Below are 15,717 nucleotides of genomic sequence, written 5' to 3' on the forward strand. Positions count from 1 at the left end.
AATGGAATCAAAGCTCACTCTCAAGGTAAACTGGTCAATGGTAATCTTGTTGCTTTTCACAGCAGAATATGATAGCATGGCGACCCTGTGACCAGGTTCAGGCTCTGCATTCCTTTGAAAAGTATATGCTTTGTCAGTGCAGAGTGTTTGTTTGGGAGTAGGTGGGTAGTTGGCCTTGGTTTTTTTTGTCTTGTCACAACGATGGGACAGGCTAGAAAGAGATCTCTATGGGTGCAGGTAAAGGGGTTGTGGCTTCTTCATCTCAGTCCCTGCTTACAGTCAACAAATCAATAAATGTTAATCATTTAAATGTATTGCACGCCTTAGATTGTACAGGTACCGGTGAAAGGTGTTGTTGCTGATGGCCAAGGATATGGTTAATCTATAGCCCGCTAGAGATCTTGGCCTGCCTCTTACAAAAAGTTCTCGGTCACAGTTCTGAGACCATGCCCCTTTATAGATCTTTCAATTTTTCATCTCAGAGCATTGAGTAAGACATCCACACACCCACCGCGTATCATAGGCCCAAAATAATCAGCATGAGCTAGAGATTAACCACCCAAGGGGATCTAAAAAAATGACAATTTGGGTACTTTCATCATTATTTCCTTCAAGAGATAGGATACAAAGTAGAGCCTCCAGCTCTTCTTTTTTCAGATTAGAGATTCCTTTTATTTCGCATAACAAGTGGCTTTTCTTGGGCTGGCTATTTTTGTAGCATCTCCTAAGTAACCTAAAAATATCACGTATGCACAAGTTAAAACTGTTCAAGTCTGAATCAGTTGTTAGTAAACCCAGTTCTTTTGGTTCTTATGAATTGATAACAAACTTTATTTTTTCCATTGAGTGCCTAATCTTGGCATCCGGTTTATTAGCCTCCATCGTTTCAGGATCCCTATCAAATTCTTTAGATCCTCTTTTGAGGAAGGAAGTGTTTTATATCTTCACAGCGTTGCACACCTTTTTTCTCTTTACCCACTACTAGCGTAGCTGGTGGAGTATGATGGGATCTGTGCCCCATCTGTAACTGTCCTGGCGCACCTTGTGCCCCACCACCAGGGGACAGCTGGAGCCAACAAAAACAGACACTAGACTCTCAGCCTCCTGTAGTTTTTTTATGCAATTTATTACTCATACAAAGGGTGTATGGTAAAAAGAGCTGCTCTATATAATCTGTGTGAGTTGATGTTGCGGATGGGTGTTTAAAACGGGCATCAATTGAGAGCTGTGGAGTTCCGGCTGAAAGCAGAACAAATTCCTCACAGTGCCCGTCAATGGCCCATAAAAGTGTTTCAGGATACACGCACATCCAGTTTTTAGCCCTCTGCAAAGTGCATCGAGCAACAGCCAGGTGTGCCAATTGTAAATGTGATTCTACAAAGCTGTTATAATACTGCCAGGAAGAAAGATAAAAGGCAGCGCCTACAAGAGAGCGGGTGCGTGTTATGTAGCGGAGGTAAGGGGAAGAAAATGCAACAAAGTATGTGCATGAGAGGAAAAAGAGGGCGCTGAAGAGGAAAGAGGTGAGATATGAGATGTGCAGATGAAGAGTTTCAGAAACGATATCCGCAGAAAAAGGGCATGAGTGCCTAAAAGAGAGGATGCAAAAGAAAGTTTAGTGTACAGAACTGGAGTGATTAGGTCACTCCACAGACCACTACGCTTTCCATAGACCTTAGTAATGTTTAATTCTCAGTCTCCTTAAAATGTTTCAGTGATTTGTATGAATATCTATATCGTCCTTTCAGAAGCACAAAGGAGTTGTGAATAATACGCGTGTGTGTACGTGCGCGCGCGCACACACACACCCTCTCCCCCCTCACCACCACCGTGTGCGAAATATTGGATATTCGTGATTGCCTGTTGGAGATGGCCCAACCGATTTTATCTGTGGCTCCTTGCTCCTTGTATGCCCCGTCTAAAAATCACTTCTGGAGACGCCACTATTACCCGTGTTGTTCCTCACATATTTACTATATTGTTTACAACCCAATTGTATAAATATTCGGCAGCCCACCCCGTGCACTCTTTTACTGCCTCTGGCCCCCCTCCCCCCAACCCCCTAATGCTTCAGCATCAACCTTCCAGGATAGACTGGTTCCCTTTTCCTTTTGTCTCTCCCTCCCAGTCCTCTATCTCCTTCTCTACTCCCTGCTCCCTTCGTTTGGCCTTTCTTACGCCCTATCATCCCAGCAGTCAATGCCCCCTTGCCATCCCTCCCTGCCGCACTCTCTCCGCTTCCTTCCCTCCCTCTGTTCTCTGATTTCCAAAGTGACCTTTCAAAAGTAGCGCAGAACACGATGCCAAGGGAGGTGTGTGCAGACCCAGACCTCCCCACCCCGCCCTTCGCACGCTCTGACTGTAGAGCAAGGCGGCAGGCTGCTGTTCCTAAGCCACACAGCCCTACCCTCCATAGTCCACCCACTTTCTGCGGCCAGTGTTCCCAGCCTTATGCAGAACTGTCCAAATCAGGCGGGTGAGGCGTGGGCCTGTATCTTGACTGCAGCGTGTCTATAATGCGGACTAGGGGAGCGCGGGGGGTGGGGTGGGGGGGAGGGGGGGTGAATGCCTATGTAGCTGCAATAGAGAGGGCGAAGTTGCGCTGCTCCTGGTCCGCGGACATTCAAAACCTTTTGGGAGAAGTTGGCACTTGTGCGCCTGCGTAGACCACAGTCCTTTAGATTGAGGGTGGGCAAATTACCAAAATCGACCAGGTTACGGATACTCCTCAATATCTAGAAAGCTAAAGAACCAACACGAACTCCAGCATTTTTTTAACTGACCCCAAACCTTAATTTCGGTCCATTTTCATGCCCAACAATGCTTCTTCTTGTTTTAATGCACGATGGAAATAAGAGTTAAACCTCACAAAATATGTGAGCAGATGTTTACTTTTTCTCTGATGTTTGAAGCAATTATTTATTAAAATAAATTTACAAGACGACATTGTGGAGTGTTGAAAATCCTTTTGGCATTTTAGTCGGCAGCACTTTGTTGCTTGGGGTTTTGAGTCCATAGGGACAGTGTTGAAAGCAAAACTTAAAGTCCCATAATGCATGAACACTTCTTCCAAAAACAAATTGGCAGAAGAATGCCCTAAGCAATAGACGAACGTGTCTGAAGAGCCACTGAAAAGGACATACAGTATGCTGGCACTCCTCTTCCTGGAAGCATTATCGGCCCAGAGTTGGCATGATTTAGGTGGAGCGCCAGCAGCACCATTGTGACATACTCTGCTTTGAGCAGGTACTGCGAAGCCAGGGTATAAGGACTCGAGTTTCCCACTTCCATGCTTACACACTGCATCCTGTCGGGAATTCTCTTTAACATGTGGGACTTGTAGATCTGGTTTTATAATGAGTTGACAGGACTACAAATCCCAGCATGCAAAAAAAAAAAACATACTGGATGAGATACATAAGCATGGGACTAGGTAACGTGAGAACTCTGTACTCCTGTGAGGGATATCCTAGTTAATAACATACATCTGAGTTAATCGCTGGATAGTTCAACTCTTGCTCGATTCTCTGTACAGTAGGACTGCGTGTGAGGGAAGTGTGCCAAGGGCGGGGTGGCTGAGTCCCAGATTCCCAGTATGGCAGCATGCCTGCAACAAGCAGTTTGCCCGCGGGGTTCCTGTAGCTGCAGTCTGCAGGGCTGTGTGCAGATGAAGGAAAACCAGGCTGGCTGGGCCCTAGTTTCCTTGTATAGCTGTGGTAGCTCGGTTGGGAGTTCTAGGCTGCTTACGGCCTGCACGCTGGGGACGCCTGTTAGTATGTTAGCCTGTTACGCATGTTAGTATCTGTCAAGGGCATGCCCTAAGTGACATACCTTCTTTGAGATTGGAGCCCCACCCCCTTCTCGCCTCTTGCTTCCCACGCACACTGCAAGATTTATAAGCCTCTGCCTCGGATGCCCCCTTACCTGACCTTTGCTGTAAAGGTCACCTCCTGTCGCTGCTGAAGGTCAGCGCTATTATTGGCTCCGGGAGGAGATAAGAGTGGAGGCAGCTGCAGGGAACTATCTCAACCTGCTAAAGGGGGGGTGGGGGCATACCCCAGCACCTGTCACTAGTTGGCACTCACTTGGGAACATGGGCTTTTCACTCACGTGGACTGAGAGTGTGGTGGCGCAGCAGATATTAGTCGCCTTCAGTACCACTCAATGGCGTAGCCAGTGTATCGTGGTTCCTAATGCGGGGAAAGAAATAGGCACTTCGGCTGCTGTCTGGACGGTAAAATACGGCAATAACCAGGGTTCAATTAGTCACTAGGGCCTCTGGGCCCCGGTGCCACTGAACCGGCTGCCCCAACAGAACTCTGTCCCTGGTACGAGTTCTCATAAATGAGGAATACACCCAATCCCTGCTGGTTGCTGGATTAACTGCGTGAGAAACAGAATGGGAAGGATCGTGAGGAATGAAACGGAAGAAAACGACAAAGTAGCAGAAAATAAAGTATACGAGAGGGAAGGAGGGAATAGGCAAGGAAGGGTGAACTCTTGTGAGCATGGCTCAGCACCAGATCCAGACGGCAGATGTCATAGCCAGAGGATGAAAACAACACTCAGTGTTACATAAATCAGGAGTTAAGGAAGAGAGCTACTTGAGGCAGGATAAATAGAGCTGTAAACTACTGGTTCTTTAATTTAGGTTCTCATTATAAGTGAGGTATCGGAAATATGAGATCCACCAGAGTACTGTGAATCTCTTTTGTTTCACCCGGAGATTTCGGTTGCTAAAACATCTGAAATCTCCCACAAAAGTACGGTGGACGTGTCCTCCATTGTCACTGGTATAGCGTTTCTTAACACTGATGGGTTGGCGGGGGAGTATGGGGTGGGGGACTCAAGTTGGGCATCCTACTGGAAGGATGTAGGGTGTAGAATGGGCTGAGTGGCACTGGTGGTGCTCAGAGACATGGGCCAAACACGGTGCAGCAAGCTTCGCAGGTGACCTTGGAGGTATGTAAGGCTGAGTTGGCCTTGATGGAATTAGAACTCAGACAGGGGCGTAGCTTGGTCAGTAAGTTTGGACGGGGGATGAGCTTCAAATTTTCCAACCATCGCGAGGGCATATAATGTTAAAATGCATTATACGACAAGGAGGGTGCATGAGAGGATCTTAAGGGACGGTGGAAAGGTAGAGGAATGCGGTAAGTTAGGGATACCAGTAAGAGAAAATGCGATATTTTGAAAAATAACCAACATTTTTAAAGAACTGCGAAACAGAGAGCAGGAAAGTGTGTGTTTCTGACTGTGTATATGTAAAAATCCCTGGTGAAATCCAAAAGACACTTCACCATGAATAAGAGCATTTGTACCCAACTATTTATCAGAAAATACATTAGGAGGGTGTAACACCCCAAACACACACCCCCACAAGCTACGCCCCGTTCATAGAACTCGTAAACATGGATCACAGCACATGCCGAGATAAACGTAACTCGCTGAGGAAAAAGCAAGTTAGCTTAAACATAAATCTCACACTTGCGCATCATTGCTTCAAAGGCATAGCTCACAGTTCACCGTTTTAGCTTCATCTGTCACCCCAATGGAACAAAATAAGAAACAGAGGGACTCCATCGGAATTTGTCCCATTCACACAGAACACTACACAGATATCCCAGACAGGATCGGATACATTTTATGTCTCCTAATGTGCACCATTTGTAAGCAACACACTGGTCAGGCTGATAGTCACAAACTAAATAAACTGACACAAAGGCTTTAAGAGTGCCCTGTCCCTTTGGGTCTGAGACCTGGTATTGATTACAAAATGGCCTTGAAATAGATCCATAGTGGGCCCGAAAACCGTGTCCTTAATTTTAATGCAAATAACACTGATTGATTTCTGCACAATTAATGTAAAAAGAAGTTAAGGTAATCCATGCCAGAAATTTAGTTCCTGTTTATATTTTATGTTATATTTTTAATCTTGCATTCCCTAAGAATGTTAGCTATTTCTGTGATGCTGTGTTTCTTTATTTTTTCGTGTAGCATATTACTCTTTTACAGGGGCATCTCCTCCACTAGGGCGGAGGAGCGTTGCCCCTCCCCCCCGTCAGCAGCGGCAGCTGCAAAAACTTTAAAAGAAAAGGATAATAAACCTTGTTTATTATTCTTTTCTTTTAAAGGGGCGGGGCCATGGGGGTGAAGAGCAGCGAGGGGGAGGGCTCAGCACTCTCCTTCAGAGCGCATGTAAGTTTGGCCTGCTGTCTCAGACCGGCCAAACATACATATGCAGTAGGCTCTCTCAAGCTGCATGAGAGAGACCCTGGGAGAGCCCTTGCTGGGCGCTTCCAGCCAATCCTGATGCTGCTCTGAGCAGCGTCAGGATTGGCCACAGTGCAGGCTGGGAGCCTGAGCCTACCTGCCTGCCTGGTTTGGAGCGACGACAGACAGAGAAGCGGCGCGTGACAGGGAAGGGAAGTGTTTTTATTTTTTTAATGTAATTTTTATTTCCCCCCCCCCCCCCCGCACGCTGCCCTGCCCTTTCATGTTATCGGGGGCTGCGACTGGTCTTGTATAGTGCATATTTTAAATGTAGTGGCCTCCAGGTGTTTATATTGGGCCATGATTGAGGGCTCTGGAGTTGAGACTGCAGACAGTGCAAATTTCTCAGAGTGTCTGTCAGTAGGTCAAAAAGGTATTCGGAATGCATAGTCATCCAATCTTTGGCCTCTCTGCAGAGCACATAAAGCAATGGCCACACATTCTGATGGCAATGGTGATTCTGTGCAAATGTGTGTGAAGGAGGTGGACAGTTCTAAACATGATGACAAGGGGTAAGTAACAACAATTGCACTGCTTACAAAAGAGTGGGTGCGTTGTGTATTAGGGGGTGGTGAGATGAGGGAGATGCAAAACAGTGCATCCAAGAGAGAGTGAAAGGAGGGTGCTGAAGAGGAAAGAGAAGAGTTGTGAGATATGCAAATGGATGAGATGAATATAGCTAGCATAGCATGAATATAATGTTAGTCACTGAGACATTCTGAAGACCACTACCCCTTCTACAGGCCTCAGGAATATTTAATTAAGTCTCACAATTTTAGAACTGAAACGTGTTCAATATTAGTTATAACCTAATTGTTGTAACTCATTTATCTAAACAGCTAACGCCCATTGTCTTGCTGGTTTCAAGTTAATGTCAGTTGTTGAGATTTGTAGCTGGATAAAATAACAGAAAGCTCATAGAGGAACCAAAATATGGGCAGTGGCACACTATTGCAATCACAGAAATTTAGTTTTCATGTTCAAGCCACACCCTTAATTACACAGGCCACTCCCTTTGCAGAGAACCCTCTATACACTTTTTGAACCCGCTTAAAGCCCTGAATGACACCAGCCAACTTCACCAAACAAAATCCCAAAAAGGTATGGTACAAGAATCCAGACTCCAAGATGCCGAAGGGTCAAATAAATAAAAAAGCCCTATATAAATGCTGATAACATAACAAAGAGACAAAAAGAGGTGACATATTTTGCTTAAGGAAAAGGGAGACGTTCATTGGCGCAAGGAAGAAATGTCCCTTGCCCTCATCCACACCTTTGCCATTGCCCTCATCCCCATCTTTGCCATTGCCCTCATTCCCATCTTTGCCATTGCCCTCATCCCCATCTTTGCCATTGCCCTCATCCCCATCTTTGCCATTGCCCTCATTCCCATCTTTGCCATTGCCCTCATCCCCATCTTTGCCATTGCCCTCATCCCCATCTTTGCCATTGCCCTCATCCCCATCTTTGCCATTGCCCTCATTCCCATCTTTGCCATTGCCCTCACTCCCATCTTTGCCATTGCCCTCACTCCCATCTTTGCCATTGCGCTCATCCCCACCTTTGCTACTGCCCATTCCAGCACCCTCTCCATCAGGCACCTGCAGACTAACAGGCTGTTTTGTCTCTCGCACACACACATACACTTTTACTTCTGCCGAGAAATAGTGCACTATAGCTGTGCCAAAACGAACCGACTAGTCCTATGTTAAATCAAAACCCTTGGAGTGTTTAGCTGCCAGTGCTGCAGTGCTTAATTTGTGCTTGTTGTTTCTGGTGCTGAGCACCTGCACTTATTTGTGAGGGCCTGAGCTTATTCTTCTGCCTCAAGCATTTGCTGCGAGCAAAAGACACATTTGGGAAAGACGGGAGAAGGAAAAACTAAAAAAGCGTCATAAAGGGAGAAAGCAGAAAGTTGCAGGCTGAGCTGAAGGGGCAGGGGCGGCCGTAAATGGATTGAAGAGGCCCGAGGTGGCTTCAGGATTATGCTGCCTCAGTATTCAGTGCTGGTAGATTTAATTACAGCAGCCGCGTGTTTAAGAGAAGGGTTTTGATCACCGGCACCTCTTTATTTACAAATTAAGCACTGCAGTGCTGGGTTGGAGTTCGAACATTTTCAAGGGCTGCTTTAAGGTTCCAGGACAGACCAGCAGAGCTCTCAACAGGAGTCAGCTGATTTAATGTTTTCTTCATTTTTCCACTGCTGCTTGGACTGTTATTTTCCCATGATACATGTAGGAGTCTAGGTGTCAAATGCAAAGGGAAAAAAACAGAAACCACAGCTGAATAGGCCACTCATGTCTCGCATGGAACAATCGGAAAGCTCTTGGCCCTATTGAGTGCTGTTGAATCTACATGGGAATTGTTATTCTCATCGCCAGAGGGGTTGGGCAGCTAGTGTTTTGGGGTTCAAGCAGTAACGCTCCTCGGTTTCACTGTGGCAGTCTGGCGGCAGCCTAGACTCACCCGGGTTTCAGAGAGCGCTGCGACCAGTTAACGAAATCCACCGAAAAAAAGGCCACCGCTCCAGAGATGGAAAGGTGGTGGAGGAAAAAAGTGACAGAGGGTGAGGGAAAAGGAAAGGGAGAGAGGGGAAGACGGGGCAGAGAGGACGAGAGCGAGGCTATAAGTAACCTGGACATCAAAAGTAAAGTTCCACTGAAATGTGCATGCTGCTGGGATCTGTGCGTTACCACCAGGCAACCGGCTCCGGTCTGACTGTGACAGTACAAGTGGTTAAAGTACTTACTGCGGAGAACTTCGTGTGATCGGCAAATAACATGTCACAATCCCAACGAGACAGTTTGAGTTAGATCAAAACTGCCGCTGTACAGATTTATTGAACCAGCAAGTCCCCGCCTCCAGCCACAGTGATATATATCCCGAGAGGTTTATGCACCTGCTGTAGGAACCAGGATGTACTCCAAAAGATCAAGCGTCTATGAAATAGCTCAGGAACTGGTGTGCCTGCTGCAGAAATGTATGTGCAACTCACAGTTTCCAACTCCAGTGACGTAGCTCAGAGGGTTAGCACGCCTGCTGTGGAGGCCGTGTGTAGTTCACAGTCCGTCATTTTAAACCCATGGAAGACTTCGGTGGTCTCTATTGGCTGAGTAAACAGAAGGTCTGTTCGCTCTTATAGCACAATTACCTTTCAAGAAACATATTTAACAGGAACAATATCCAAAAAAGTGTTTAATTAAAAAGCTTGCATTTTAGATGCCTATCATGCCTCCAGTTCTAGGGAAAATAAAATGCTGTAAATATATACAAAAAGGCTGTGGATAATAGCAGAATTGCTTTATATGATAAACTGTAACAATGAATCTGCAAAGGACTAGTCCATCGAACCTGTGGGAAAAGATTCCCCACTTCTCAGACTAGAGACATTCACCGACCCATATACCCTTTACACCAGTGCAGCTGTAATTAATCACAAGAGGGGCTCTGTATGATGGCATTATCTAAAGGTACTGCCACTTTAAATGTAACTTCGTCAGCTAAAGATTTTTTCTGTTACAAATAGTAGCCTTGTTTTAACACATGTCTGTGGTTGGAAGTCATCTTTGAGAGATATAGTTTTGGTTTCTGGCTAGGGGGCGTGGAACACTGTTTTTGGTACGGAGGGAGAGACTGGTACAAGGTTACCAAGGCTGGTTCAGGTAAAAAGAAAGAAAAGAAAAATAAAGAAAAGAAGCCGGCCCCCTCCTTAGGGGTTTAAAAAGACTGAGGCTGCCTCGTATAAGCTGAGGGGTGCCTCACCGGCCACAGCAAGATGGCTTTGTTAAAGGACGGGTCTGGGCGGCTTGGCACCGCAAGCCCTGGAAGAGGGCATGGGCCAGGGCGGCGCTGCTGCCTTGAAAGAGCGGGCAGGTTCTGACTAGAGGGCGAAGACCGGGGTGCGGAGGCGGGGTAGGGATGCAGGATACAGAACCAGAGAACTAGGTGTCACGTGGGCTGGGGTCTTGCGCAGGGCCAGCTGGCATCACTATGCCTAGGAGGCTTGGTATTGAGCGAGGGCCTTGGCACGGACGAGGTGCTCCTGGCAGACAGAGTTGGCACGGGCGAGCAAAAAGATTTGCTGAAGGCGAGTACAGTATGCGTTATTTAAACACGACCTCAACTCGCTGCCGGGGCCTGTGTGAGGGCCGCTCCTACTCGGACCTTCGCGCTTCACAGAGCCCCTGCTATTCCCCTGACAGACAGAGAGGCTATAATACGACGAATTCACAGACGCTGGCCTGGGGGTGGAGGGGCGACTGGCGCTGCCAGGAATCTGCGATGTCAGCAGCAGCAGTACGCTGCGTGTAAGCGGAAATACGAAGAAGGCATCTTCGTCGAATTAAATAACGCGTTTATAGTCACAGCATGCTAAATGGCTAAGCCCTCTGGCGATAAGAATACCAATCCCCATGTAGCTTCAACAGCACTCACTAGGGCCACCCAGCACACTGCCCTGACCACGCCCCACCCTGCACGAGCACATGAGCGCCGCAACGGACACAATAAACACAACACTCCCTGTGATGCATGTAGTTAGTCCCCTCTGCCCTTGGAAGTGCACTTGCATACTTGATTTTTTTGTTCAGTGGCATTGCCTCAAATATTAACTTGCTACCACAGCAGTCATGGCCTAAATTAAGACTCATCGTCGCACTGCGCGGTGATAGAACATACAGCGAGGATGAATGGGCATTAAATAGTAAAATAGAGGGGAACAGTAAAACAGAAGGGTTTAACCTCTTCTGTTCCTTAAATCCTGTTCCGGCGCTGAAGTACAATTCCAGTGCCCTTTGGCTTGTTAAATAGGTCATGGCCTACCTCCGGTAAGTCTGTACGTCCAGTCTCTTACCTGGTGTTGGGCCGGAGGAGAAGGCGGGCGCTGGTGTTCACTCAGAGGCGTCGGCTCTAAGTGACCTGCAGAAGGCTCGGGTGGGTATAAAAGGGCGCGGCGAAGGCGGCCTATCGATGTCTAACCTTCTGCCGTCACCTCTGCCCTTTACCCGGGGCCGGTATATTTAGCCCTGAGTGGCGGCAACGAGTAACTAGAGCAGGTGGCGCCCGGCGCTGCGCCGAGGAGCACGAGGATTTCTCAAGGTTATTCGGCCCTGGGCTGTCTCTGGGGGAACTCCTTGTGCCTCGCAGAAGGATGAGTACGTGAGCCCCCCACCCCCTTCACCTGAAAGGGTGCGAGGCATTTAAGGTCTCCTTCAGTCAGCCTCCCTGTCGGCCACAGAAGGCCTCAAATGGATAAACAGCAGGGCCTTACATTCAGCAACCTTTTTTGTGAAATAAAAAATGAACTCAATTATTTAAGACATCTAACATTGCAAACGTAACCCAATCTTACCCTTTCATTGATAACAGAAATTCACAGACTTTGGTCATATTATATACCATTTTTAGTAATAATTTATGCCGGCGGTTTATCGCACGTTTAGTCTGTTAGAACTGTTAAAATATGTTGAAATCTTGTACTAAAAAAATAATTACATTCTTCAAATTAGTTCCCCTCTCGCTTTTGTGGGCATATTCCTAGGTGTACCTAATGGTTGCGATAGTTATAAAATAATGGATTTACTAACAACCACTGCATTCCAGCAAATAATAAACGGATGGAAAGATAATAGACACTCCTAAGTTATCTTTTATATCTTGGTCGCATGCTGTATGCAGAAATCATTGAGCAGATATATGTAATACTTACTCTTTTCCTATCACAGTTGAAAGAGATTTATTCTGGCTTCCATTGACTAATATTTTAATCAATATGCATAGTATACCTGTTCATTCAAACAATATTTATGATCCACTTCAATTATTTTAACAAAATTGTTTTATAATTTTCTATAATTTTCTATGAACTCTGTTATGAACTGTTTTTGTTTTTCCCTAATTCTCATAGTAATGTTATCCCCCTTTAGTTTCTTTCGTTACTTTATCTTCTTTTCTACTGTTTTAACTTTTTTTCGTTTCCACTGCTCTCATTATCTAGATCCAACCTTCTGATTTAATTTGTTTACTGAATTGCACCGTGTTTATATTAGCCTTTTTTAGAGTCACAGACATTCTGCTATATATATATATATATATATCATTTTTTTTTCACTAAAAAAACAAAGGTTACAGGGACGTTATAGTTAGGCTCACATTTTAAATATACAAAACCATAGAAATCCACCTGTTTTAGTTAGTTATCTCAAGTGACTATAACCAGTGCCCTAAGGTAACTATAACTCGTGCCCTGGCCATGCACAGTTTTTTGTCCTAAATTTTACTGCAAATATTACATTGATATTATCAATGATGTTATCAAAGATGTCAAGAGTGCCGTAATTTGTGGGATAATTAGCAGTGCATGGTGAGGGCATGAGTTATAGTTACCTTTGGGCACAAGTATATATTAAAAAAAAAAAAGTTATAGGGACGTTAAAGTGAAGCTCACATTTTAAACGTACAAGACCATAGAAATTCACCTATTATAGTTAGAGTTATCTAAAGTAACTAAGGCCCATATTTATACTTTTTGACGCAAAACTGCGCCAGCGCAGTTTTGCGTCAAAAATATTACCGCCGGCTAACGCCATTTTGGTGCGCCGTGCGGGTGTCAGATTTATACTTTGACGCACGGCGGCGCAAACAACAGGTGGGAGTCATTATTTTTGACGCACACCGCAGCGTCAAGTCGTAAAGGAAAACGACGTTAACGCTGCGGAAATGACTGTGGGTCGATTTACGACACCGCAAACCGGATATGCGCCGTTTTTTTTGTTGACGCAATAGCGTCAAAAAACACAGCGAACACAGCCATTTCACCAGAGGAGAGCCAAAATGGATCCCAGATGCCACTACAGACCCCAGGAAGATGACAGCAGACCAGGAACCAGCCAGGAGGACCCACACAAGAACCAGGACACTTTTAAGAAGAAAAGAAAGTGTCACTTTAGTGCAGAGGAGCAGGAAATTCTGGTTAAAGAGGTCACAGAACACCAGCACCAACTTTTTGTCACATCAAAGTTGCCAATCAGTAGGAGAGAGGCTATATGGCAACAAATTGTCAACAAGATTAACAGTGTGGCTGAAGTACGCAGATCAGTCATCGAGTGCAAGAAACGCTGGCATGACTGCAAGCGCAGGACCAAGGAAAAGATGGCCAGGAAGGCAGCACTGCAGACTGGAGGGGGGAGTCCAGCACACCAGGAGGCCATGGACCACATGGAGGAGATGGTCGCAGCCGTCATCCCTGAGGAAATCGTCACAGGGATTCAAGGACAGGACAGCGCAGACTACCAGGAGACAACGCACATGCAGGGTAAGTTGCATGGGGAATTAAAATGCACAAATGTTAACTGCAAGCGGTGGGGATTCCGACCACAAAATGCATGGATGTCATCATCATATACATGGAGTGGCATGGATAAAGGGGCACGGCATTGGGGCATGGCCTGCACAGACAGAAGCTGGGGCACACCATTACACTACACCAACAACAGTCCCATGGGGGCATGCTGTCATGCCAACGATGGAGCAAAGGGAAAGCCACGACAGGAGGGAAGGCCACTACGTCAAACTTACATCCTGGCACTCGTCAGCCAACATACCTCCTACATTAACTAGGGCCCTTTTAGCAATCCTCTAGCCAAACCGACAACTGCAATGTAATTGCGACAACAGTTGCCACTACCACCTCTGATCTGTGTGCAGCTCAAGTAGCCAATGGCAGTAACGTCCCCATGGATCATGCACACCTAAATTACAGGGTTGAGGATGACATCTGCAACAATCCCCAGAAACAAGACAAAGGCCCCAGCACACTCAAATGTCAATGCCCATAGTTGTCACAAACATCAGCCAAAGTAAATAACAATAGGAGCGACACAGCACTAAGGACACACCCATGCTGCATATGTCAGGGTCCATCCTGTGCCTGGGTAACAAGGCAGCATCCCAAATGTCATTCTGCTCAGGCAACAGCATAGAGGAGGGGACACATGTAACTGGTCACTGAAATACACCTGCACAGTCAGAGGATGAAATAGGACACTGATACAACTATCAGGGCAATCCAATGTAACACACATTACCCAACATCAGCAGGACCCATTAACAATGTCAACATCCATATCGGATCATAACATTGCCATGCATAGGATATGCCACATGTCAATTACATTTAAGTCGATGTGAACGATCAGGGATTGGGGCAGGTCCAGATTGCTAAGTGTGCTGCCAGGGCCATCAGAACACCCACAGCCAGTGAAAGGTCTCACCATGAGAATGGATGTACACGGAGGGTCGAGTAAGAAAAGAAGGTGGCAATTCTAGAGGCGATGAGGCTGACAAGTCTAATAACTCAATAACATACATGTGACACACAGGTGGGCCATAGGCCTGAAACAATGCCCATCTGAAGTACTGGAGATATTAACACAAAACAAGATTACAAAGTGAATTCATCAAAAGGCAGGCACGTCACATCAAAATTGCCACAACACAGACACACTAATTGTACCCTGTTTCATTGCAGAGGAAGATGGATCTCCTGCCGATATGCCTGTCCCAGATTTCCCTGATGACATGGATGACGAGCCGATAAACATTCCCCAGGAGACTATCCAAAAGGTCCTTGAAACCCTCCAGACCCCACCTTCAGTCACAAGGAGGAGCACAGAACAAGCAGCCATCGCAGAGGAACCACCCACCACCCCAATTATAAGACCTGCCAGCTCCAATACAGCTGAGGACTCAGACGACACTGGCACCAGCTTTGAGAGAACTGTAGTGGGAGTATAGCGGGAGCTGGCCAAGGAGGTGCGGGTGGGGATGCAAAACATGGCAGCCAGCCTAGAGGGGGTGCGTCCGTGCATGATGTCATCTGCAGATCAGGCAGCAGCTATGCAAGCCCTAACATCTATCTTGCAGGAACTGCAGAAAACCTAGAAGGAAATCAGCACAGCTGTAATACAGTTGACCCAACACCTACAACAGCAATCCTGTCAACGCGTACACGAATGAAACATTGAACCCCTCAGGGCCGACCTGGCTGCCTACCATTGTGATGTGGCTGCTATTCTCAAGAACCAGCAGGCCCTCCTTGCAGCAGTACTGCCCTTAAGACCTTTACAGGGAGCAGCGACCGGGATGTCTGACTCCACGTCTTCTAACACTGAGGTGTGTGTTGCCCCTTCACAACCAACAACAACAAGGACAAAGCAGGCAACACACACATCAGAAGAAGAAGACATGGAACAGATCACATTCACAAGGAAAAGTACCTGGAAGCACTAGTCCCTGCCACATGGCCAACTATTACCAAAGTCCTGTGTTTTGAAACATGAAAGTCTTACAACAATTGTACTCAAGCACTGTTCTGCTAACCACTGTATATCTTGTCACCCAGCCCAGTGATTGTCTCTCTCCTACTCACTGGCTAAGTCTGTCCCT

At 46.4% G+C, this 15,717-nt stretch overlaps 2 protein-coding genes across 3 annotated transcripts in view; one reads left to right on the top strand and one right to left on the bottom strand.

Annotated features, from left to right (window-relative positions):
* ALDOA (aldolase, fructose-bisphosphate A) overlaps nt 1-11,405 on the bottom strand; it is a 28,205-nt gene extending 16,800 nt beyond the window's left edge. The window contains exon 1 of the mRNA XM_069244071.1: nt 11,126-11,405. The gene's annotated coding sequence lies outside the window, so the exon portion shown is untranslated. The remainder of the gene's footprint in view (nt 1-11,125) is intronic.
* LOC138304208 (myb-related transcription factor, partner of profilin-like) lies at nt 10,241-15,214 on the top strand. Of its 2 annotated transcripts, none has more exons than XR_011205517.1 (2): nt 10,241-10,360; nt 14,801-14,932. XR_011205517.1 is itself a non-coding variant. In XM_069244073.1 (2 exons), the coding sequence occupies exons 1-2, from the start codon at nt 13,105-13,107 to the stop codon at nt 15,064-15,066; spliced, it is 747 nt and encodes a 248-aa protein (XP_069100174.1). In that variant the 5' UTR covers nt 12,966-13,104; the 3' UTR covers nt 15,067-15,214. The 2 variants fall into 2 exon arrangements, 1 of the variants encoding a protein (XP_069100174.1); XM_069244073.1 differs by lacking the exon at nt 10,241-10,360 and adding an exon at nt 12,966-13,585 and having other exon boundaries at nt 14,801-15,214.
* The last annotated feature ends 503 nt before the right edge of the window (nt 15,215-15,717 follow it).

This window comes from Pleurodeles waltl, chromosome 7, assembly GCF_031143425.1.
Source record: "Pleurodeles waltl isolate 20211129_DDA chromosome 7, aPleWal1.hap1.20221129, whole genome shotgun sequence".
NCBI classification, from domain to species: Eukaryota; Metazoa; Chordata; class Amphibia; order Caudata; family Salamandridae; genus Pleurodeles; species Pleurodeles waltl.